This window comes from Archocentrus centrarchus, chromosome 9 (assembly GCF_007364275.1).
Source record: "Archocentrus centrarchus isolate MPI-CPG fArcCen1 chromosome 9, fArcCen1, whole genome shotgun sequence".
Taxonomy (NCBI): domain Eukaryota; kingdom Metazoa; phylum Chordata; class Actinopteri; order Cichliformes; family Cichlidae; genus Archocentrus; species Archocentrus centrarchus.
The window spans coordinates 22,468,966-22,493,861 of NC_044354.1; the positions used below are offsets into that span (position 1 = coordinate 22,468,966).

The following is a 24,896-nucleotide window of genomic DNA, read 5'->3' on the forward strand; positions in this document are numbered from 1 at the left end:
AGCAGTGCACCCTCTCCAGGATGTCTTTGGTCCTCTTTAATCAGAACTGTCTCTGTCCTATTCTGTGCAGTCACAGACAATTCTGTCAATAAATGCTTCCAGTAACATGCTACAGTATAATTCTGCCTGCTCACCTAACCACCGCTGATGAGTAGCCATGACTGAAGCTGGCAAGGTCATGCAAGGTTCTCTAACATCCCCCTTTGCTATAGGCTCCCAGCTTTGTTGCACTACCTCTCAGCTACAGTATTTCTTTTGCAAGCTAATACAGGAACACCGCCTGGCCTCATCATGGGTCATCATGCCACAGAGGCTCCCCCGGCGGCTTGACAAACCCTCACTCGCTGAACAGTTGGGCAACGCCAATCAGCTGTCACAAACAGCAGCAACACTGCTGCCATCCAATCACAGATCAGGAAATCAAGTGCAGAGGGGTATTAAAGGGGATTATTTGGGTCATCCTGGGTTTTTTTTCCACTATAGAGAGATATGGAGGAGAGCAGAACAGCATGCGCGGTGTGGCTGCCCTCTGTGGCTGACAGTGGTGCTGCACTCTGTTATGGGAAAAGCAGAGGGGAAGAGCAGGGCCCAAAACGACTTTCCTCAATGCTCGATCCTCGATGCTTAGCAACTACAGCAGGTTCTTATCTCCTGTCTTGGGGCCTCCCTTCCCCTACAGCAGGACCCTCTCTGCAATCCCAATCGGCAGCTTATTTTGCACAGCATCTGTTGAAGACTCAAGGCACCACAACACCACAAGCAACTGTCAACTGTTCCCACACGTGTCCTCTACCTGCTGTGTAAACACTTGGGAGGCGCTTAGCTCTGACAATGAGCAGGAAGCACTTTTCTTTTTTTTTTTTTTTTTTTTTTTTTTTTTTAAGCCTGTCATGCCTGGTAGATCTTGCAAGCAGAACTGTGATCTGAATGCGTTGTTGTGCCAAACATATTTGCTATTTCAAGATGAGCTCTATAGGTTCTCAATAGGCTCTTCTTGTTGATGTTTTAACCCTTTATTTTATTTATCTGAGTTATTTTTCCACATACTATGTAACAGCCAGAGCTGACAGGCTGAAGAAGAGGAAAATAAAGAGAAGAAAAAGGGAGAGAGAAAGGGAGCAAAAAAAAAAAAAAAAAAAAGGGGAAAGAGCACAAGTCTATTAATCAGATAGTTCATCACTTTAACATATAAAAAAATACTATCAATACTTGCAAAAATAAATTTGTGTGTGAAAAACAAAACTAACAAAGCATGTTATGCACACCAACAATTTTGTTGAGTTGTGATTGAGTGGGTGTTTGTGTCTGTGTCATGTTTGTGTCTGTGTCATGGAACGTACTTACCAATGAGGGCAAAACGCTGCAGCTCCACCCATCAGAAGCCAGAGGCAGGTACGGAAAGCCCCCGGAAACCCAGGCCACCAGCAGCCCAACCAGGGCCAGGAAGACCCCCGGCCACGCAGTCCAAAGACAACCGCACACCCACCCCAGCAGACGGGAGAGGGTGGTCTCAGACAGAGCCCCCCCAGTCGAGGAGCGAGGGCTCCAGGGAACCCAAGGCGATGGGGAGCCAGCCCCCCCCAGCGGCCAGCCCCCTGCACTGGCCGGCGGCAGGGCCCCCGGGCCCACGGCACCCAAGGACCGCCCGACCCTCCACAGAGCCCCCCCCACGCCGAAGAAGCCAACGCAGCCCCGCACCGCACCCCCAAGGGGGGCAGGCCAGCACCCACGCCAGAACACCCAGCCCCACCCAGGAACCCCAAGGCACCCCCATCCCAGGGGGGCAGGGGGGAGGAGGCAACCAGCAAGGAGCGGCCAGGAGGCAAGGCACAAGGCCCAGACCCAGGTCCAGCCATACATACAAACACACCCAGACACCCGTGTACACATTTATACACAGATACTCATACATGCCCATACATACTTACCCACACACAGATATGCCATACATACACATTCACTCACCCCCCCATACTCACGGAGACGGTGACAAATACACAAAGACACACATTCATCCATAGCTACCCACCCTCTGAAGGCGGGGCAAGTGGAAACCACCCCAGGACGCCACCAGCCCGGTCCCCAAGGAACCACCCGACCCCTACCCCGGGCAAGACGCAAGAAATCGGGGTGTAAGATGACCCATCCACCCCTCCTCCTCCCCAACTTGTAGGTCTATGTGTTAATGTTTGTGAGTGAATGAGGTGTATAGGGTGCAGTTAAAATTGAGGGGACAGTTATGCCACAAGCGCCAACTGTTGGTCGTCAGTGCTTGCCCACACTGCCCCCCCAAAACCCTCCATGTCTAAAGTGCAAATAAAATTTGGAGACAGACAGTGACGAGGATCCGAGTGGGCAGGAAGCACTTTTCACTGTAGCACACATTTATAGGTAAATCTCATCTAAGGCACAGCACAGTATGATTAAAAATAAGACTCTGTGTGTTTTTATTCTGTTTTTCAAAGATTTAAGTATTATAAATGGACCAATTGTTCAAATTCAGAGTTGGAATTTGATTCAAATTTGTATTCTCTTTTATCAAAACTTTTACCAGACATCTGTTGCTCTGTACCTAAAAGACACATATTTAACAACAGAACATTCAGTGTTGATTTTTTACTAGTGTTGATATTCTGTGATTATCTTTACATTTCTACAGATAATCTTTGGTAACCACATCCTAGAACAGTCACAAAACATTTCCATGATAAACAGATTAGAGAAAGTACATACTGCACTTTTGTAGAAGGATATACACTGCATAATGTCTTTCTGTTCATATACTCTATAACAATAAACCAAATATAATCTATACTTACAGGTATTCACATCATATTATACTCGTGTGTACTGGAATATTACTACATAATGCACCCACGCTACATAATCTGCTGCTATCAATGCATTATGTAGAACATCACTATAATCATAAGGCATGTACAAAACATAATGCAACCATGCTGTTTACATTTGAGCAATAATACTGAGCAGTAGGTATGGCTTTAATATTGCTCAATGATGAGTCATAGTCTCTACTATTTATGGCCATGAGTCATCCCTGACCAATGCATTAGACAAGGCTCAGCCAATCAGATGTTGGCATCAGACACTAATCAATAAGGCTGTAGCCTAAAATTGATGCTACTATAAACATACTGGCTCTTTATCTTGAAATTTGGGATTCCCCAGTTTCTCATTATCTGGCTACTGCCAGCTGTTCAGTGACCTATATAAGTTGCTATATATGGGGAATCCCCCCCTTTCTCCATTTCAGTCAATAATGGTCAGGTAGGGACAGCCAATCACACAGCACAATATGATAACATGATTAGGGTAAGCCAATCAGGCATGAGAAAGAGGGTGCATATCATAAGCATATATTATCCCAGCATTAGCAGCCTGAAGTCCTTCATGCCAAATTTCATGGCTCAACTCCTTGCGGTTTTGGAGTCTATGGACTGGTATTTCACTGGGTCATTTCTTAGTCCCACTTTCTCTTTTTATTATAGGAATTTTTATTTTTCATCTTTCCAAAGGAAAATCCATGATAAAATAGACACAATGATTATTTCAGTGTTTGAAAAATGAAATGTATTCTTATGTATAAAAAAAAAATCATTGACATCCACTTTTGTCACTACCAAAACAATCAGGTCACAGCCATAACTTTGCCATATATTATGATTATGACTCTTTTCGTAGTGACAATTTTAGCTAATTCTTAACATAACTCAGCAACACTAGGCTAAAAATGACTAGCAATCACATATTTGAAAAGATGTTCATGAATACAAACATAGCCTATATCACTAAAAACAGTTACTACTACTACTATTACTAATTATCTACTTACTATACAGCCATTAGAGAGAGGAAGTCTGTCTTTATTGTTGGTGAAAGCTTGGGGAATGTGGCTGAAAAAAGGCTCCCCCTATGGACCATAACGCTTCTTGTTTCTGTGGTGAATGAAAACATAGGGCAGCTTTTTTGACATCTACTTCTTGAATTCATGACAAAACAGAATCATTTTGAATATTTAAACTTCCTTTTAAAATATATATATATATATAAAAAAAAAAAGGTCTAAAATACAATCAATTTTTTTTTTTTATTATTTAAATCATGTTTTAATTTATTTAAATTTAGACGTTAGCATTTGGGCCAGTTGCCGCCCAATGGAAAGTCACATAAAAAGGAGGATATCATATACAGTTAATTTAGCACTATCTGAACTAATGCTTTGAGATTAATTAAAATCACAACGACATTTATAAATATCAAGGGTCTGAATATTTGTTTTTTAAAATGTGTTCTTAAGTATGGGACTACAGTTTGAACCAATTTGGTAGAATAGCCCAAATGCATTTCAAATATCCGATTCGAAGTGCGTCCATGAAGGTGAAAGGGTAAATTTTTTGTATATATGGGTATATTGTTTTCCTCCATCACACCGAAGCTCTCCGGGTAGACACAGCATTTAAATAAAACCATTACCTGTTACTGACTAGCTGCAAATTGTGTCTAAAAATCTCGAAACAGAGTATTTTTCTATCCCTAAGAAGGACAAAGCTGTACAGGGTACATCAACTTGTTTCTTCATTTTATTCTTTAAAAAATGATTCAGTGGATGCCTGCCTACCTTCGAATGTTAAAGAGAACCAAACCTGGGCAGACAGCTGTCAAAAGCTGTCAGAAGGCAGAACAGCAGCTCCAGGCCTGCCTGCACCCAGCTTACTGAGACACATTTGGAGGTGTGAACAACTGTTTTGACATTCCCTTTTGTGAAGGTTTCTGAATATTATTAAAAACTGCACAACACAGACAACACCAAGAGCTCAGCTTATACATTGAGATGATTTGGATACGCTGATGCAGTCAGACAACATTTAGTAGAAAATTACTCATAATGTGCATATGATAAAGAGGTAGAGGTCAGACTACACATATTTCTTTGCCATTTTAAAGTGGAGACTAAATACTGGTTTCAGTTGCTACAGACCACTGCACAGGCTTCAGTTATATTAAAGTACACCAGGTCCTGCCCTGCCTCCTGCTGTTTGCCTGCAGCATGAACTACTCTGATGCTACCTACACAACCCTGTTCTAAACACTTTCATTCCTCTTGTTGTTATGTCAGACCCCTATGTAAAAATTATAGACATTTTTTAAATGAACTGCTCATGGATGGATTTTGGATTTCCTTTAGAGGCTTGTAGACAACGTCTGTATGTGAATACAAACTCTTACTAGTGCCTGAACAAGCTTCACATTCTCCTCTTGTTACCCCTGTAAGCAAATTACTGCACCTGCAGGGATCATTTAATCAAGCAAATAGCTCAACTTTGTGAACATTAGTCATGTAACACGCTGAGAAGATTGTGTACTGATCATTGATGTGTCACAACATTGTTCTCATCAGATTTAACAGTTCTACTTTGCTTTTTCCAGCTATGAGGACTGTCACTTATTTTATATCATATACCTGCCACAGGTCCATGAAACAGTGTAACTACTCCAGCAGCTAGAACTGGAAGACAGTTTGAGTGTACCACTATCACAACAGTAACTGCCACAGTAGTTTCTTTCCAACTGCCTCGTTTTTCACTCATTCCCAGAAGATCAATGCTGAACACACACGTACACGACACAGAAACACACACACACAAGTTTCAGGGGTTTTCCTACTCATAGTGGGCTTTTCAGGCTAACAATAAGCATAGGTGTGCAGGTAAAGTAAATAAGTCAGTGCTACCTTTTTTGACACAAGTCTGTGGATTTCATATTATTTCTGGCCATTGAATAACCAAAACTGTTTGTGAAACTCTTATAAATGAAATCCCAGATACCATAACTATGGGAAAAATAATATTTTACTACAGTGAGTTGGTGAAGGTGTCAAAAATTCCTCTGTTCAGGAAAATCTAAGCCTTGAGATGGCATGCAGTTTACTACGATCAGGATATAAGGCTGCTTAGGTTATTTACTAATCTAGCTGTAGTGTGCACATCTTGAAAATAAATTCTCTCTCTCTGTGTTTCAATTCAGTTCAGTTCAATGCAATTTTATTTACAGTGCAAGTCAAAAGTTTGGACACATCTTCTCATTCAATGTTTTTATTTATTTTTTCCTACATAGTAAATTAATACTGAAGTCATCCAGACTATGAAGAAACACATAAGGAATCATGTAGCAAACTTAATAGTGTTAAACAAACCAAAATGTGTTTCAGATTTTTGATTCTTCAAAGGAGGCTCCTTTTGCTTGATTACAGCTTTGCACACTCTTGGCATTCTCTCAATCAGCTTGATGAGGTAATCACCTGAAATGGTTTTCCAACAGTCTTGAAGGAGTTCCCAGAGGTTCAGAGCACTTGTTGGCTGCTTTGCCTTCACTCTGCGGTCCAACTCGTCTCAAACCATCTCAACTGGTTTTAGATCAGGTGATTGTGGAGGCAACACTCCATCACCCTCTTTCTTGGTCAAGTAGCCCTTACATAGCCTGGAGGTGTGTTTTGGGTCATTGTCATTGTTGAAAAACAAATGATAGTCCCACTAAGTGCAAACCAGATGGGATGGCATGTCGCTGCAGAATCCTGTGGTAGCCATGCTGTATAATTGTGTCTTGGATTTTGAATAAATCGCCAACAGCGTCACCTGCAAACCGCCCCCATACCATCACATTTCCACCTCCATACTTCACAGTTGGAACTACACATGTAGGAACCATCCGCTCACCTTTTTTGCGCATTACAAAGACATGGCATTTGGAACCAAAAATCTCAAATTTGGACTCATCAGACCAAAGGACAGATTTCCACTGGTCTAGTGTCCAATTCCTTGTGTTCCTTGGCCCAAGCCATTCTCTTCCTCTTGTTAGCTTCTTTGCAGCAATGTTAAGATGTGTGTGCTACTTGAACTCTGTGAAGCATTTAGGTGAGTTCTTATCTGGGGTGCTGTTAACTTGCAGTTTCTGAGGCTGGTAACTCTGATGAACTTATCCTGTGCAACAGAGAAAACTCTTGGTCCTCCTTTCCTGGGGCGATCCTGATGAGAGCCAGTTTCATCATAACGTTTGATCATCTTTGTGACTGCACTTGAGGATACTGTCAAAGTTCTTGAAATTTTTCAGATTGACTGACCTTCACTTCTTAAACTAATGATGAACTGTTGTTTTTCTTTACTTAGTTGAGTAGTTCTTCCCATAATATGGATTAGAACATTACTCAAATAGGGCTATTCACTGTATACCGACTCTACCGCTTCACAACACAACTGATGGTCTCAAACACATTAAAAGGGCAAGAAGTGTGAGAAACTCTTGACAAGGCACAGCTGTTAACTGAAAGCCATTCCAGGTGACGACCTCATAAAGCTGACTGAGAAAATGCCAAGATGTGCAAAGCTGTTATATATGGGGAATTCTTTCAATTTTATTTATATAGCACTACAGAGGTGCCTACTTTGAAGAATCTAAAATCTAAAACATATTCTAGTTTGTATTTTGTTTACTAAATAATTCCATATGTAATTCTTCATAGTTTGGATAACTCTAGTACTAATCTACAATTCTGACAATAAAAAAAACCCACTAAATTAAAAGCTGTGTCCAAACTTTTAAATGGTAAGCCAAAGAGATGTTGATGCAAGTGAAAAAGCCCATCAACAGGCTGAAAATCTAACATGAGCCTATCAGAAAGACATCAAAACCTTTAGGAGTGACCAACAACCTGGTTTATTCTTAAAAAAGAATGAGTACACTGGCCAGTTCAGCAACACCAAAAGTCCTGAAAAGCCACAGAAGACAACTAAAGCACCTAATGAAACACCCTTTACAACAACTAACAGAGTCAAGAACACTCTCAGAGAGGCAGGCGTGTTTGAAGGCAGCTGCAGTAAAAGACCTGGCAGAGCATCTCATGGGAGGAAATGCAGCATTTGATTATGTACATGGGTTCTAGATTTCAGAAGTCACTGACTGCAAAAGATTTTCATCCAAGTATTAAAAACAATATTTTTATTTAGAATTAGGTTAGTTTTACCAATTACTTTTTTTCTGAAAATGGGAGACTATAAATAAAAATGGCTGTAATTCCTAAACAGTTAATGTAATCCTTTAGTTAAAACCCTCTAATTTAAGCTGAAATCTACACTTTAATTACATCACATTGATTTTTAGCTCTTAATCCTATTGTGGTTTTGTAAAGAGGCAAAACTACAAAAAAAAATTTGTCCTTGTTCAAATACTTATGGATCTAACATTATCTAGAGTGTATTTATTGAGCAGCAAACACCACTTACATTGTTATATCTTGTTAACTTATTAGCTAATATATGAGATGAAACTATTACTATAAGGCACATATGGCTAAATTTGTTTATGATAGCCTCTGTGACAGTAAAGAGTCTTGTTTGAGGAGTGCATGATGAGGTCAGATTATGGCTGCAGACATCAACAAATGCTGACCCAGCCAGTGTCCAGACACTGTTAAATCAAAGCCTATTCATTGAAAGCTTAGCAACCAGCACACAGCACTCACCTTATCCGTGCCTCTCATCCAGCTGTTCTTCTTTGCTGCGGCTAACCTTTGCTTCTGGCTCCACACTACTTCCCGTTGAGACTGTCTCAGGAGTTTCTCCACCTTGCAAGTCTTATGACAACCCATTGTCCCCTGGGACATAGAAAAATAGATGTCAAGTTAAGCCTTGCATCAGTCACATTTCATCTCTCATTTGGTATAAGCAATAACCTACCATGACAGAACAGTTTGCATGCTTCCCCAAATGCTTGTCATGGTCAGCAGTGTCGGATGATGATCTCCAGCATGTTCAGATTATAAATATCTGTATTCAACAGAGTTACATAATAATGGATTTGGATTATTGTTAGTCCACACAGACAGAAAAGATGGCACAGCTGCCACAGGAAATGCAAAAAGCATAAAACTATAACTACACTTCAGTAATTAAAAACAGGCAATAGTGACTTTTTTATATGCATTTCTTCTCAAAGCATCTGATTTTGTTGCTAAGATTACAATATTATGTGCACCTAGAAAATGTTAAAGGCTGTTAATACTGTGGAAATCGTGAAAACTATAAGTTCTATTTTACTTTGTTAAACTCAAGTTTTTCATATGCATGACTAAAATCATTGTTTTTACATGTGAGACATTTGCAGTGTATGCTGGATCAGACTACAGTTTAAAATTCATGCTTTTATTGACATAAATTTGTGATTTATAGTAGCTGTGGGTCGTAATGTGACTACAGATTAAGTACACCCTACAAAATCAAATGGTCACAAGTTGCAATACAGTTCCACTGGGTCATCTAGGCCAGCATGTTCCAGACCCACAGAGTAGACTATTAGCTGCTGACTTTTCCCTCCCTGACAGCTCCACTTCCAGTTAAACAAAGCACTCTAATATCCTGTACTAATTTATATTTTGTGAGGAAAATGGGAAAAACATACAATGATTTATTGAAACATGCTAACACAACTGGCAATGCAGAGTTTGTACAGTTCTAACGAGTTTGAAAGTCAATATTTGGTACAAACACCTTAATTCCTTAATTAAAACACCAATATAGCCTGAACTCTCTAAGGCAGCTTTCTTCTTATTTCTTTAAGTAGTCTTCAGGAACAGTTCTCCAGGCTTCTAGTAGGACATTCAAAGCTCTTCTTTGGATGTTGGCTGTCTTTTGTTCAGTTCTCTGTCAAGATGATCCCACACTGCTTCAGTAATGTTGAGGTCCGGGCTCTGAGGAGGTCAGTCCATGACTGATAGAGTTCCACTGTGTGTTTTCCTGTCCAGGTATGCATTTACTGTACTGGCAATGTGTTTGGGATCATTGTCATGATGAAAAATGAAGCCACTGCCAATCAGCCACTTTCCAGATAGTATTGTACGGTGGATCAAAATCTGATGGTACTTTTCTGCATTCATAACTCCATCAATTTTGACAAGATCTCCATCACCACTGGCTGAAAAGCAGCCCCAAACCATGACAGAGCCTCCGCCATGTTTTACAGATGGATGTAGACACTCACTGTTGTGCCTCTACCCTGATCTCCTCCGTACATATTGATGATGATTGATGAGCCTTTTCTCCCTGTTTCTGTTCCTAAACAATGGCTTCTTGACAGCCACCCTTCTACTGAGACCATTTCTGATGAGGCTTCAGTGAACAGTAGATGGATCAACTGAAGGGCCAGATACATTTCTCAGGTCCTGTGTGAGATCTTTGCTAGATTTTTTTTCCTATTTCCTAAGGACAGAACTTTCAGATACTGTTCATCTGCTGTACATAGTTTTATAGGCCTGCCATTTCTTCTTTTGTCCTCCACTTGTCCAGTTACCTCAAATTTTTTTAAGGACACACTGCACTGCTCACCGTGCTGGGACACACCAAGTTTTGGTAAATAACTCTTTTGGACCTTTTTGGTGCAAAAATACTATTTGATACCTGTCCATATGTGTTATTTCTCATATGAACAGTTTTTGCAACAGGCAATTTAAATTATCCATAGATAGATAGATAGATAGATAGATAGATAGATAGATAGATAGATAGATAGATAGATAGATAGATAGATAGATAGATAGATAGATAGATAGATAGATAGATAGATAGATAGATAGATAGATAGATAGATAGATAGATAGATAGATAGATAGATAGATAGATAGATAGATAGATAGATAGATAGATTTTATTGTCATTGTACTAGAGTGCAATGAAATTGAGCAGCAATCCTTAAGGTGCCTAAACCCAATAAAAACATTCAATAACTTTAAGAACATTCAATAAACTGCAGATTATTGCACAGGGCCTAAGTAGCTTAAATAAATACTTAAATAAATAAATAAAATAAAATAAAAATTCATGTGGTGTGTTTGCAGTATTCAATTCCCGTACAGCGCTGGGGTAAAAGCTGTTTTTCAGTCTGTTTGTCCTGGATGTGACGGACCTGAAGCATTTTCCAGAGAGCAGCTGTTGGAGATCCATCCATCCATCCATCCATCCATCCATCCTCTTCTGCTTATCCTGTTCAGGGTCACAGGGGGGCTGGAGCCTATCCCAGCTGTCATAGGGTGAGAGGCAAGGTACACCCTGTACAGATCACCAGCCTGTCGCAGGGCTAACAGGCAATTTAAAATTGTTATTTGCATGGAAAAAACAACATCAAGACTACAACTTAAGATGGAGACTTTTGAAACAAAGTGGAGACCTATAACTAAATTCATACTGTAGCCTTGACACCTCTATCTATTTATTTAGTTATTCGTTTGTGTACTTTCTGAATTTATTTTGTACTATTATTATTCTGTAATTTTATTACCTTAATCTGTATTTCCACTATGTCTACTGTAGTCCCTGTCACTGAAATTATTGAGATGTATATATCCATGGATGTTGTTAATGAATATAGATCTCTCTTAATGGGACTAACATATATTTGAAGGAAATGTATCTCTGTTGGATCTGTCTCCTCCATCATTAATCCCTGGATAACTTTTGACAGAGCCGGAATTTAAATAGCCTGTTTGGTTGGTGTAGGTGAAATGTTCAAAACGGTCTGCGTAAATAAGATGTTAAGATGTGAAATGTGAGATGGGACAAAGGTGGACATGTATATGTTGATAAAATTGTTATTGAAAATAAAAAGTTCTAAAAAAAAAAAATTGTTATTTGCAAGGTTTCCTGTTATGTGTAGACAGCACTGTGACAGCACAGTGCCTTTTTTAATGCTTGAATAATTCATTGGTCAGTGTTAAGCATTTCTCTGAAAATGTCACATACAAAGACTGGATTGAAAATGAGTGGAAACAGCAGCCAACAGCCGAAGAAAAACTTTGCAAGACCTTCAGAAAGTCTGGAGAACTATTACTCAAGACCACTTTAAAAAAAATTACAAGTAATTCTGGCTCCTTAGAAGGTAAATACTATAACTAAATGAGGAGTGGGTCAAGACTTTTACAAGGTACTACATAATTCTTGCATACAGAATTTCATACAGTGAACACTAGTAAAATTCTTTCTGTAAAAGTAAAAGTACTCAAAAGCAAAATCAATTCAGTTAGAGTTGAGAAGAGCTAAGTACAATGGCAAAGGTGCACATAAGGTCAGAAACAAGGAGCATTGCTAGTTTTTAAGTGTGTGTTTAGTATTACGCTTGTTAGCATTAATATAACAGACACACTTGCAGCTTTGTCAGCTGAACTTCCACAGTGTTTGTGGGCATACTGACCTCAAACCAGCCCCGAGAGATGGAGTCTTCTGGCCACTGTAGCTTAAGCCAGGGCTTTGCCATCAATAGAGAAATTAGAATAGTGGCTAGAGTTGGATGACAAAGCCACATTATCTCCAGTAAGCTGCTTTAAAAAATATTCAAATGTCCTCAAAAAAGTTATTTAAGTAAATGTAACAGTATAAAGGATTACTATACACCTTCACACCTCCTGAACAAAATGCTAAGAGTATACAGTAATTATAGCATTTTTCCCAAGCTAGCTTAGCCAGATGTAATACCTTGCACTGGGCAAACAAGCTAGTTTAAGAAGAACCAATATTCATCTGCTGTACATAGTTTTTTAGGTCTGCCATTTCTTCTTTTGTCCTCCACTTGTCCAGTATCCTCAAAACTTTTTAAGGACACACTCCTCCTTAAAAAGGAGCAGCATTGCCTTTGAGCAGTAGCATTAGGTTAAGTCATTCTCCATTGTGCATATTGATTTCTATTTTGACTGATAATTCCAGCCTTCACTCAGGACAGAGGTCAAATGTCACTACTGTTGTTTTTTTAATCCCCCTTCCAATACTGCACTTTCATCACATCCAGTGGCTGGTGAATTGACACTATAAATAACACTGAAATTAAATAAATTCAGCCTATTCTAGCATTTTACTGTGCACATCGTTCATTTCTATTGTGTTCTCAGCAAAACTGTTTATTTAACAATTACAGTTTATTTGTTGATTGGCACAACCTATGAAATGCTGCAGTATTTTGGTTTGCTTATAATCCACTCATATTTCATATTAGCAGTGCCCCTCAAGCCTCACCTTCATCAAAATCAAGAAAAGTTGGTCTGGCAGGTGAGGATACCAGTTCCAGCCAATGGCTCCTCACTGTTCCAGTGATCTGCAGGTCATGCACCAAAAACTAGTAAGCACACTGAGACATAAGAAATGCAAAAAATTGAAAATTATTTTATGTGGAAAGTAATGAAGCTTAGGCATAAGTTCACTAAGGAAGATCTGAAATCCCTCATCTGCATGCCTACAGGTGTTTGGCTGATTATCCATTTTATTTCACTCCCACTTACCCACCCTGTCAAATTCAGTGCTGACGTCATCACTTCTAGTCTGATCATCTTTTTGCCCACCTTCCTTCAAGCCTCTGCTCAGCATGCTTTAAATATCACTGCTCATCTGTCATTCTCCCCTTTTCCACAACCCAAGAGCTCCTTCCAATTCTCCATCTTGGTCTCCACCACCACCAGCATCTAAACTCTTGGGAGTCCTGCTCTAATTCCTATCGCTACTGGGATTTGCTTCTGCTTTGATGGGCCATCTGAGTCTAATCACCAAGTAGCTAATGGTATTTCTTATCAATACATCATGTTCAGTTTCTCCTAATGAGCTCTCATTTAGCACAATTAAACGACACTGGTGAGTAACACTGACTAGCAGAGTATGGACTGAGTATCTTTAGCATGCTGACCAATGGTAGAAGATCTCTTATTTATGGTCCATGAAATGTTTCATTTTTTATAATTCCCCATTCAAACAGACTGATGGCTGCATTACAGTCCTCAGACTACTGTGTGGCTCATGGAAGATTTCCTTTTAATGACTAACAGTAGGCTATTATTCAAAATTAAAAAGATACTAATTCAAATGAACAATCATCCATATTCCTCAAAATATTGTTTGCACACTTGTTATCATTTACCATGCTTTAACTTCTCCATATTTCCACAGAAATTACTCATCCAAACAAACTGCTGTGGCCAAGTTAAATCACAGTTCATAATATCTCTTGATTTGACATGTGGGATCAGTACTTGAAACCATCCCTGTGTTCCTATTTAAGGACATTCACTGGTGTTTCATTAAAAGTGCACCTCTGAAAGAGCCTTTGATCTAACTCAAAGGAGAGGAAAGGGAGAAAAGACCTTGCCCTCCAGGGACTCACTTCCACTTTCCTAACTAATCTTGTTTGGTTGATTACACAGAAGACAAGTGCTTTGTGCAAAGTACTCATTAGGCCTGAAGTAAACAGCAGCCTCTGTTTCTTTCTGTTTCCTTTAAACAAACTGAACCTTCAAATGTTTGAAGTGTTCTTAGAGCAGGCAAATTACCTATAGTTTTGTCTTGAATATTCAGAGTTGTTTTGATTTTTTTTTAATTAAGAAAATAAACACAAACAAGTCTTTTCATTCAGGATTTTTATTTTTATTGTATTGCATTATTTTTCAGTATAAAATACAAAAAATAAAATAAAACAAACAAAAAGAGTCTCACAATGAAAACGTGTGTTCTTGAAATATTATTCCAAGAGTCTTACATTACCATATGACTCTTTTCACAACAATATTTCAGTCATCACACTCACTAGTTGTGACAAATACAGCTGAATAAGCTGAGGTTTCATATTAAAATCTCAAGAAGGCACATTTATAAGGTTGCCTTTTTAAGCAGTGAATGAGTTGCTGGATTCTAAGTGATTACACTGAAAATGTTTCTTTGTAACTGCGAAAAGTTACAGTGAATAATTTTTACTTTTCTATTCTTAAAGGTCTCCTGAGCTGTAGCAGCTTAACAAGAACATTGAAAAAAAAACACATACTTGAATATGTAAACACAAATTATGCCATCAGTGCTCAGAGAATTAAACAGCTCACATGTTTTACACTAAAGCAACAGTTTGACAAAATTTGTTGCATCAATCCATCCAGCTCCACTATCCAGTTCAGGGTACCAGGGTACCACACTGCACCACTGTGCTGCCCAAGAGTTCAAGTCATTTGCCAAAATGTCAAACTGTTCCTTTAGCACAAAAAAAGCTATCCAACATGAAAAAAAATGGCAGCAATCTAAGGCATCAGCAATCTGTATTGCATAGAAGTGCTCTACTATAGTGTAACATGAGGGCTAATGATGCTCATGCACGTTAAACCTACTTATAGGGGTTGACTGGTATGTTTTTGTTAAGGGATGATAATTATGAAGTTTTACAGTCAAGCAGAGAGACTGATATTTGGAACTGATATGCATTTGCAGTGAAAATATAAAATTTGGTGTCAAAATTAAGATTTACAAAAAAATGTTACCAAACAGACTACTACTAGTCCACCACTATGTGATCTTAAGCAATGTCCCACCCATGGCTCAATCACATCTGATTAGTTACAGGCAACATCTAACAACCAAGGCTATTCTGGCACAGTAAAGTACTGGACTGGAGCTGACCAGGTGAGCTAGACGAGCTGTGTTTGAAGGCAGAATAGGAAATATTCCTTAAGTTTCAATAAACATTGCAAGCTTTTCTTCAGACGGTTCACCCCCACAATCTTATGATCTACTTTTATTATGGCAAGCATGCCCACCTCTATACCTGCTTTATTGAATCAGCCCTCACCCTTGAAAGCCATCAAAAATAGCATCAAATTCCAGAGTGTTGTTAAGGTGTGCAGCAAAGTCGCTTGCACAGCCATGAATGACTTTTCCCATGTGTGTAACACTAAAGAAGGCCTGGTCACAAGCCATTCCTGATCAAGGAGTTCAAGTTGCTCCTTTCTGGTCTTAGACACAGCCTGCCAACATAGAGGGCAAACTATAAAATCATTTTGGTTTTAATATTTATTAGTGGTTCTCTCATCAAGATGTACAACCTTAATTCCACAGTAAAACATAGAAAACATATCAGATGTTTAAACTGAGACATTTTCCTTTTTCATGAAAATATTTGCTCATTTTCAATTTCAAGGCAGTAACATGTTTTAAAAAAGTTGGGACCGGGACAGCAAAAGGTATGAAGAGTAAGCAGTACTAAAAAGAAACAGCAACCAATTAGTTCAGTGACATAATTGGGTATAAAATGAACATCTTAGTGAGACCAAGTTTCCTAGAAGCATTAATCTGCAAAAAAAAAAAAAAACTCGTGGCCCACGGGTCGCATCCGGCCCCACCCCCTACTTCCGGTCTGCGATTTGATGTCAAAAATATAAGACAATTTGGCCCTTTAAGTTACTTTTTTGACATTTCGCTTTCCCCTCCAATTAAGAGGAGTTAGCGAAATGTCAAAAAAGTAACTCTCTGCAAGGACGAATGGCAAAGGATCCCCAAATCCAGGTGTGAAAAACTTGCTGCATCAATCCTAAGACGACTCATGGCTGTACTCGCTCAAAAGGGTGATTCTCCTCAATCCTGAGCAAAGGGTCTGAATACTTATGACCATGTGATATTTCAGTTTTTCTTTTTTAATAAATTTCTACATTTGTTTTTTTTCTGTGAAGATGGGGAGTTGAGTGTACATGAGAAATAAAATGAACTTTTTTGATTTTAGCAAATGGCTGCAATGAAACAAAGAGTGACAAATTTAAAGGGGTCTGAATACTTTCCGTACCCACTGTAATATCAAAAGATTCAGAGAATCTGGAGAAATCTCTGCAGAAGGGACAAGTCTGAAAATCCTCGTGATCTTCAGGCCCTCAGATGCCAATGCATTAAAAACAGGCATGATTCTGTCATGGAAATCAGTGCACGGGCTCAGGAACACTTCCAGAGATCACTGCCTGTGAACACAGCTCACAGTGCCATCCACAAATACAGGTTAAAGCTCCGTCATGCAAAGAAGAAGCCGTGTGTGAACATGATCCAGGCACGCAGTGGTCTTCTCTGAGCCAAAGATCATTTAAAATGGAAAACTTGGAAATTGGAAAACTGCTCTCTGGTCAGCCGATGACCATCCGCACTCAGTTCAAAAGCCTGCATCTCTGATGGTATGGGGGTGCATCAGTGCCTATGGAGTTGGCAGCTTTCACATCTGGAAAGACACCATCAGTGCTGAAAGGCATATACAGGTTTGAGAGTAACATGTGCTCCCATCCAGACATCCTTTTTAGAGAAGGCCTTGCACATTTCATCAAGACGCTACTAAACTTCATACTGTGCTGAACTGACCTGCCTGCAGTCCAGACCTTTCACCAACTGAAAATATTTGGCACACTATGAAATGAAGAACATGACCAAGAAGACCCAGTGCTGCCATCAAATTCAAAATGACCCTTTTTGTTCATTAAAATTGTACATTTTCTCAGTTTAAACATTTGATGTTTTCTATATTCTGTTGTGAATAAAATATTGGGATTTTGCACTTGTGAATCATTACGTTCTGCTTTTAGTTACTTTTTAGATTTCATAACAACTTCATTGGAATTGCTGGCTGTAAAATACCCTCAGGGATAACAAAGGCATCCCTGTCTCAAGCTGAGCATTTTTCACTGTTGCCATCTTGGTGTTTTGAGACCAGATGTGAGCTGTAAGACAGCACTAGCAGCTGAAGCCATATAAACCCATCAGGAAAGTGTTTACTGGGGTCATAGACTAAAGGAACCCAGGAATATTAGTCCCGCCAAATTCTGCAACCAACAGAGTCAGCCCCTGTTGGCCATGAGAAGGAATGCAGGTTTAAGGCACTTCTATTTCTACTGTTTAGACTTTGTTTTGTTTTTGATTGTTTTAATTTAAGAAAATTCATTCATTGATATGAACACTTAGGTCCATCATGTAAATATGCCAGATTTGGCCAAACTTTTTTTTCTTTTAATTTTCATACATGGTGAAATGATGTAAAAGATTTTTAACTGCAAATGTGTATCAATTCCAAACATCAGTTGTTGGTCGCCCTGTTATCAGGAGTTATTGTTAAAAAAAAATAACAACAATGGGGGGGAAATGCTGATCAAGAGATACTTCCTGCAACACTCTTGGAGAGACTGACAGTCTCATTATGAAGCTCATAAAACTTCTGACTGCTTTGGGACTGTGCACGATGAAATTCATTACTCGAAGATTCCAACTATTATGACGAGTAAAAGTATGAAACCTCCACACGTGGCAAGGTAGAGGAGTTTCTGTCAAAAACAGGAGAAAGGAGTTGTCAGAGAAACCGGCTGTACTTGAGAAAGTGCCATTTACAATTCCATCAAACCGTTTAGCAGATAAACGAAACAAGGATTAATAAATTAAGAGATGGATGCTCGGCTTAAGAAGTGGAAGTCGTGGGTGTGGAAGTGTTGTTACCTCACAGCAGGTCTCATGCAGGGGGTTTGGTTAGTCCGACAGACAGGCCAACAATTAGTGCAATAACAGCAAGCAGGATCAACAGAGCAAAGGCAAGGATAATGTATTTCTGGCAAGTGAAGAAGACGTTATTTGAAGTTTAGCTAAAAGTAAGAAACCATCAATAAAAATAACAAAGTATGAACAAATTTTAAGCTTTTCTAACGACTGTCACACAAACCTTAATCTTATATAATTTACCTTTACAAATGCTTGTATTTTTACCAGTGTATAAAGAAATAACTGGAAACTAACACATACCCTCCGGGATTTCTTTTGGTATCTCACTGCTTTTTTGGTCGCTTCCTTTGCACGACAAATGTATTCAGCTGCATTAGAGACGTTCTTCTCAATGTTGTTGACCATATCCCCCTGTAAATTAATGCAAATGCTTTCATTTATTGCATCTAATATTCATATTCTGCAAGCTCCATACTGATGTACCTAGTAGACACTATTAAATAGTAATTCTGCAAGTAATAGAGAGCAGTGTTTGCCTGTGAAAGTTTCCACTTAGATGAGGCCTTTACCTGAGTTTCTACCAGCATTGCCATGTCCATGAACATCGTGTGGAGCTCTCTGATGCTCGTCTCCAAACGCACGATGTCCTGGTGTCGCGACTCTATCTCGTTTAAGGCTTGGCGTGTGATTTGGGAGTCAGATATGATCTGAGGAAGAAAAATTGATTTACACCATCAAACTATTTGTCCAAAAAAAAAAAAAAAAACACCATATTAGGGCAAAGCCCCAACCCCAAAAGATTTACTCCTCAGCCACTAGATGGCAGTGGTGGCATTTTACCAGTCAATGCCTAAGAAATCATACATCAGAGGTGAAGATGGATGGATTTCCACTTTCTAACATGTCTTCTAGTTCTTCATTGGTGGTCACTCTTCCAGCTAGAATAAAAAAAAATGCATAAATACAAAGAATTAATATTATTGTGTGTTATTTGTATTTGATTCAAAGGTTTTGCCTTCCTTAATAAAAGTGACTATTTTGAACAATGTGTGTTTGCTACATTCCATGGACGTAATATGCTGCAGTTTGATGTTAATTCTCAATATGGAGGAGGATCCCTCTGTATATATTTAATTTCTTTTGCCCCATCTCATTCTGCTGCTTCTGGAAGTGCATTCATAGCTAAGGGTTGCATAAGAAGTATCTGAGGTACAAAGGAAATCCACGCACCTCCCAAAGCTCCTGAAACGATCTCTACAAACAGAGGGCTTTCTTTATCTGCAACCATGCCTCCTGTTGTACGGTAACCCCCTGGAGAGAGAGACCTCTGCGCAGGTGCTCACTGTATATCACACACCTTTTGGGGTGGTTGTTCCACAGAGAGACGCACAGAGCAGAGCGCACCACATGTGCAGCTCATCACCGCACATCAAGCACAAAGGGTGTTTACTTGTGTAAATTATTCGCGTTCTGTGACAGCACGGGCCGAGTTATGTCAAAGACAGGTGAGCTACTGTTGCATAGGCCGCTGAGTCCTCTGCCCGTATCCCGGGCAACACAAACACAGAGCAGCGTCTCCAGTATCAGGCTCACCCGCCTGCAGAACTAGAGCCTCTCATTAATGCCGGCCGCAGGGACTGTGGGAGACAATCCTATTTTTTTTTTTTTTTGCATTTCACTATTGTCTCATGTTACTCACAAGTGTATAATACAGGGGATCCGCCTGTTTGTCACTGTCATACTGAATAGAGACGACTAAGTATAATAAGCGGAAAGCATATGTGAAATATGAAGTTGTCTGATTTGACTCGAGTTACAACAAATATGATGATTCCATGGCTGTCATACCTACACAACTGTTTATATATTTATATGGAATATAATGAAACTATTTTACACACTGTTAATGCCATGACCATCTTCAGCACATTTTTCCCTCCAGGTTTGTTACATAACTGTTATAACATACCGTATTTTCCGGACTATAGAGCGCACCATACTATAAGCCGCACCTACAAATTTTTTGGAAAAAACTGGAAACGTACATATATAAGCCGCACCGGGCTATAAGCCGCTGGTATCTCCGCCGCTCTCGGTTTTCCACAATTACTCGGCACTCAGCAGAGGGGGACAGACAACCCCAAATTTGAGTTATAACAAGTCAATTCACCATTGATTCGTTCACGCCGAGCTTACGTGCAGCGGCTCTATTTCCCTCCTGTAGTGCCAGGTCGATAGCCCTCAACTTAAAAGCGGCATCATAGGAAGTTCTTTTTGTGGTTTCCATGATGAGGGAGTTTGAAAAAAATCTCTTTTGTGCCTGCTGCTAGCACTTGTTGGCGCTTTCTTCTTTGATTTCCAACTTTGACGTCCCATGATTCATATCCTGCTAAAGAGCCCCCTGGTGGTTAAAGAAAAATCCACAGAAACGCCGCACCGGGCTATAAGCCGCATGGTTCAAAACGTGGGAAAAAAGTAGCGGCTTATAGTCCGAAAAATACGGTAATTGTGTCTTTTTTAATCAGTTTGACTCTACAGTTTCTACTCATTTAAGTATTATCAAAACTCACAAAACACTGAAGATTTAGTGTCTGGATCTTGAAAAAAACCTGAAAAAAAAAACCCTTTTCTGTTGCAAGTGTCTGTTTATCAACATTAAGGCTGATGCCCAGAGAAGCAGAGAGGAAGCTGGTGTGATCTGTTTCCTGGATCCTGTCCTAACACGGCCTCGGGGTTTTACTTGTCACCTTTTTTATCTCGACATTTGTACATTTTTCCAAAGGACAAGTAATTAAATTCATGTCATGGATGATGATACATTCATAGGTATTACTTTAAAGCCTCAAAAATGTAGCCCATATTTTCTGGTGTTATACAGGTTCAGAAGATCAGTAATTTGTCACTTACTTATCTCCAGCTGTCTCTGGATTCTTCCTTTACTTCTTTCCCTAAAGGACACTTGAGTCTCATTGTACTGGGTCATGACCTCCACAAACTTCCTGGTTAACACGGTGTGCTGAGGACAAGTCAAAACACAAGGACAGAAAATGAGAATGTGCTGCGGACATTCCCGACTTCCACTTATCTGATTCAAGGTTGCAGGGGGGCTAGAGCCCATCCCAGCTGTCATAAGGCAAGCGACAGGTTACACCCTGGACAGGGCACCAGTCTGTTGCAGAGCTGACACATAGAGACAGAGAACCACTCACACCTACCACCTACGGGCAATTTAAAATCAGCCTAACCCCATGCATGTCTTTGGACTCATGGGAAGCCAGAGTGCCAAGAGAGGTCCCAGATTTAATACCTCATACCTCTGACGACTCTGCCGTAGTTGGCCTCATCACAGGTGAGGATGACTCAGAGTACAGACAGTGGACTCAGGACGTCGTGGACTGGTGCCAGCGGAACCACCTCCTGATCAACGCCACTAAAACCGAGGAGCTGGTGGTGGATTTCCGCAGGCACAGACCCACCACACGGACACCGGTGAACATCCAGGGAGTGGACATTGAGATAGTGGACTGGGTGTTCACCTGAACAATAAACTGGACTGGACTCATAACACTGATGCGCTCTACAGGAAGGGTCAGAGCAGACTCTACCTGCTGAGAAGGCTGAGGTCTTTTGGAGTGCAGGGGGCACTCCTGAAGACCTTCTATGACTCTGTAGTAGCATCAGCCATCTTCTATGCAGCAGTATGTTGGAGCAGCAGCTTATCTACAGCTGAGAGGAAGAGGATAGACAAGCTCATCAGAAAAGCCAGCTCTGTCCTAGGATGTCCTCTCGACTCAGTGCAGGTGGTGGGAGACAGAAGAACTCTGACCAAAATAACATCACTGATGGACAAGGTCTCCCACCCCATGCATGAAGCTGTTGCTGGGCTGGAGAGCTCCTTCAGTGACAGACTGCTGCATCCTAAATGCACAAAGGAGCATTATCGTAGATCCTTCCTCCCAGCAGCTGTAAGACTGTATAACCATCACTGCTCCCAACAAAACCACAATACCCTACACACTGTAGGATAATATATAGTATATTGTAAATAGTCCGGCCTGTTAAGGTTCAACACAGGCACATCATGTATATTGAATATAGTATTATTAGGCCTGAAGGCTTCTTTCTTCTTCTTCTTCTTCTTCATAGTGAAAGTGAAGTGAAGGTGCAGTTTAGTGATTATTACACTAACTCCTTTTATACTACAGAAATATTGCCAAAACCATCAAGTAAATGTAGAAGTGAAATTGAGATCATTCACCACTTTGTGTCCTGACCTGTGTTTTCTGAATCCTGAAGTCAACGGAGGCCCTGTTAGCAGCATCATCTTTGGGCATGCTCAGCTCCATGGCTGGAAAAATGTTAAAATGACATAATTGCACCGTTTCAGGCAATATGAAAGAAATGCAGATGACAGCTTAACTCACATTTTAGCTTGGTTCGCACCACATTGGCGTTCCCTCTGATATTGTTGGTCAGCGCAGCAAGTTGGTCCTTTGTTCCTTTTGCACACAAACAGGAAATGTGTTAGATTTGGGTTTGTTTAGGAGAAAGGTAGCCATCCAGACAATCCAAATATTTGATTTTCTCTGATTTCAGTTGGTCACTTGGTAACAACCCTTAGTCAATATCGAGGTCACAAAGTAAAAGATCATTTCCACGTCATGGGTACTGTGATCCATTACATTAACGATAATCACTGATGATTCCATGGCAGAGTAAACTAAGTCATTGTGGCCACATTTCCAGCTCACGCACTAAAGAAAGCTAGAAGCTGATTCTCAGAGGAGCGCTCCCTTAACGTGTCTTCAATTTATAGTTTCAAATCATTTGAAATTTTTAGAAATCATTTTTTTGTAAAACAGCATATTTAAGTCCCCGATTGGGTCCTGAATATCACAATAGTTTGTCAGGTTTGATACAAAATTTTGTGCCATTTCCTGCACAGGTTTCCGGTCAGCCGGCCATTCATTGCAGCTAAGGAAGGAAGACATCTGAAGCATGTTGACTCGGTGCCCAAAAAGTCTGTGTCTATCCATGCATTTCTAAAAATAAAGCAATAAAAAAAACCTAAAGGATGTTAACATCCTAAATCACCCAAACTTACTGTCATCTGGGTTGGGTGTTGACAGGATCATGCTGTGGATCTTCCTCACTTCTTCCACTTGGTAGGAGATCTTATCAATGAGTCCTCTAACTTCTTCCACCTACACCAGCCAACACACAAGAACTCAGCAGTGTCCTTAATTATCATTTCTTTTACCATTAATACACATCCTGGAAGTCACAGCAGTACACACCCTTCTGAAAAAGCTCTCCATGAATCCATCTTGGTTAACTGTGACTGCAACATCCTCTTGTGTTTGTGTGGTGCTCTGTGCGGATGGAAAGGAGAATGTAAAGAAAAGTAGTGGAAATGTGACTTTTTATGCAGCCGGAATATTTCGTGTCCATCGAGTTAAAGCTAAAACCAAACACTTACAGCGGTCAGTTCAGCCAGTCGATCCTTCATCACACCGATCAGCTCGTCTCCCGCTCAGGTAGCTCTACAACATTTGTTGGATCATCCCGTACATCTCCATGTGGACAGGAACATTGGGCCACCGTGCCGCGGAGTAAAGTCCAGATGACCGATAAAAACAGATCGTTTATCTTTGAAATACAGGCACTCGAGGTTATGAAACGACAGTCGCAGAAAAAGGACGCCAGTGCCTCAGGTCTAACAGTTGCTCTATCAAAACTGGGTCCAAAACGCAACTCAAAAATAAACCCAGAAGTGGGTGTTTCTAGTCTACTCTGTGCCGATGTTGCCCACTCACAAGTGCATCGGATCTGTAACACATCCACAATAAGTCTTTCCCTGAATACCCCCCCCCCCCCCCCCCCCCCCCCCCCCCCGCCTCTCTCTCTCTCTCTCTCTCTCTCTCTCTCTCTCAGCCTAATCTGGTGCTCCCTGAATCAAATTTGAACTTAATGATAAATAAATTAAATTAATACAATCCTAACACATTTCGAGAAGGCCTGAACCTAGAAAAAAGTAGAAATATTGTCCCAGTTAAAAGCTGTTTTAGGTACCACTGTGAGACAACACGTGAATCTTTTGTGGCTCATTTGAGTTTATTCAGATTTTTTTATTTTTACTATCATTATTATTTTTATTTTATTTTTTAGACAGCACGAACATCAATAGGCGGTTACATGAGAAGGTTTCGTAAATAATAGACGAGCCCGGCTGGACGACCGCTAAACTATTATTCTTCTGGCCACACAGTGGCGCTGTTTACCAGTGCATATTGACTTTGAGAGCTCTTGGGTGATGTGCCAAAAAGTGATCATATGCCAAAAAGTGATCTCCGGTATTTTAACTGTTGGCCTATAATCTCTCAAACATACGTCGGTCATGAATGATATCAAGTCATTTGGAGCCAGAAAGAACATTCTTGTCACAAGGTGGAAGCTGCAATCACTGTTTTGGCAAAGCCACTTTTATATATCATTTATTTATGCCACTGTCGTGAGACGTGTTTTCATGATACACGTGGCCACGAAGGAGGCAGAAACTGCATCAAATATAACATCATAGTT

General features: G+C 40.1%; 1 protein-coding gene across 1 annotated transcript; it reads right to left on the reverse strand.

Annotated features, from left to right (window-relative positions):
• Positions 1-16,589: 16,589 nt before the first annotated feature.
• On the reverse strand, positions 16,590-24,129 carry stx2b (syntaxin 2b). Its single transcript, XM_030737648.1, has 11 exons — positions 23,794-24,129; positions 23,612-23,686; positions 23,419-23,518; positions 22,739-22,813; positions 22,589-22,662; positions 21,222-21,330; positions 19,179-19,252; positions 18,884-19,021; positions 18,615-18,725; positions 18,315-18,423; positions 16,590-18,145 (listed from the first exon to the last, which is right to left on the reverse strand). The coding sequence occupies exons 1-10, from the start codon at positions 23,821-23,823 to the stop codon at positions 18,328-18,330; spliced, it is 882 nt and encodes a 293-aa protein (XP_030593508.1). The 5' UTR covers positions 23,824-24,129; the 3' UTR covers positions 16,590-18,145; positions 18,315-18,327.
• Positions 24,130-24,896: the final 767 nt, after the last annotated feature.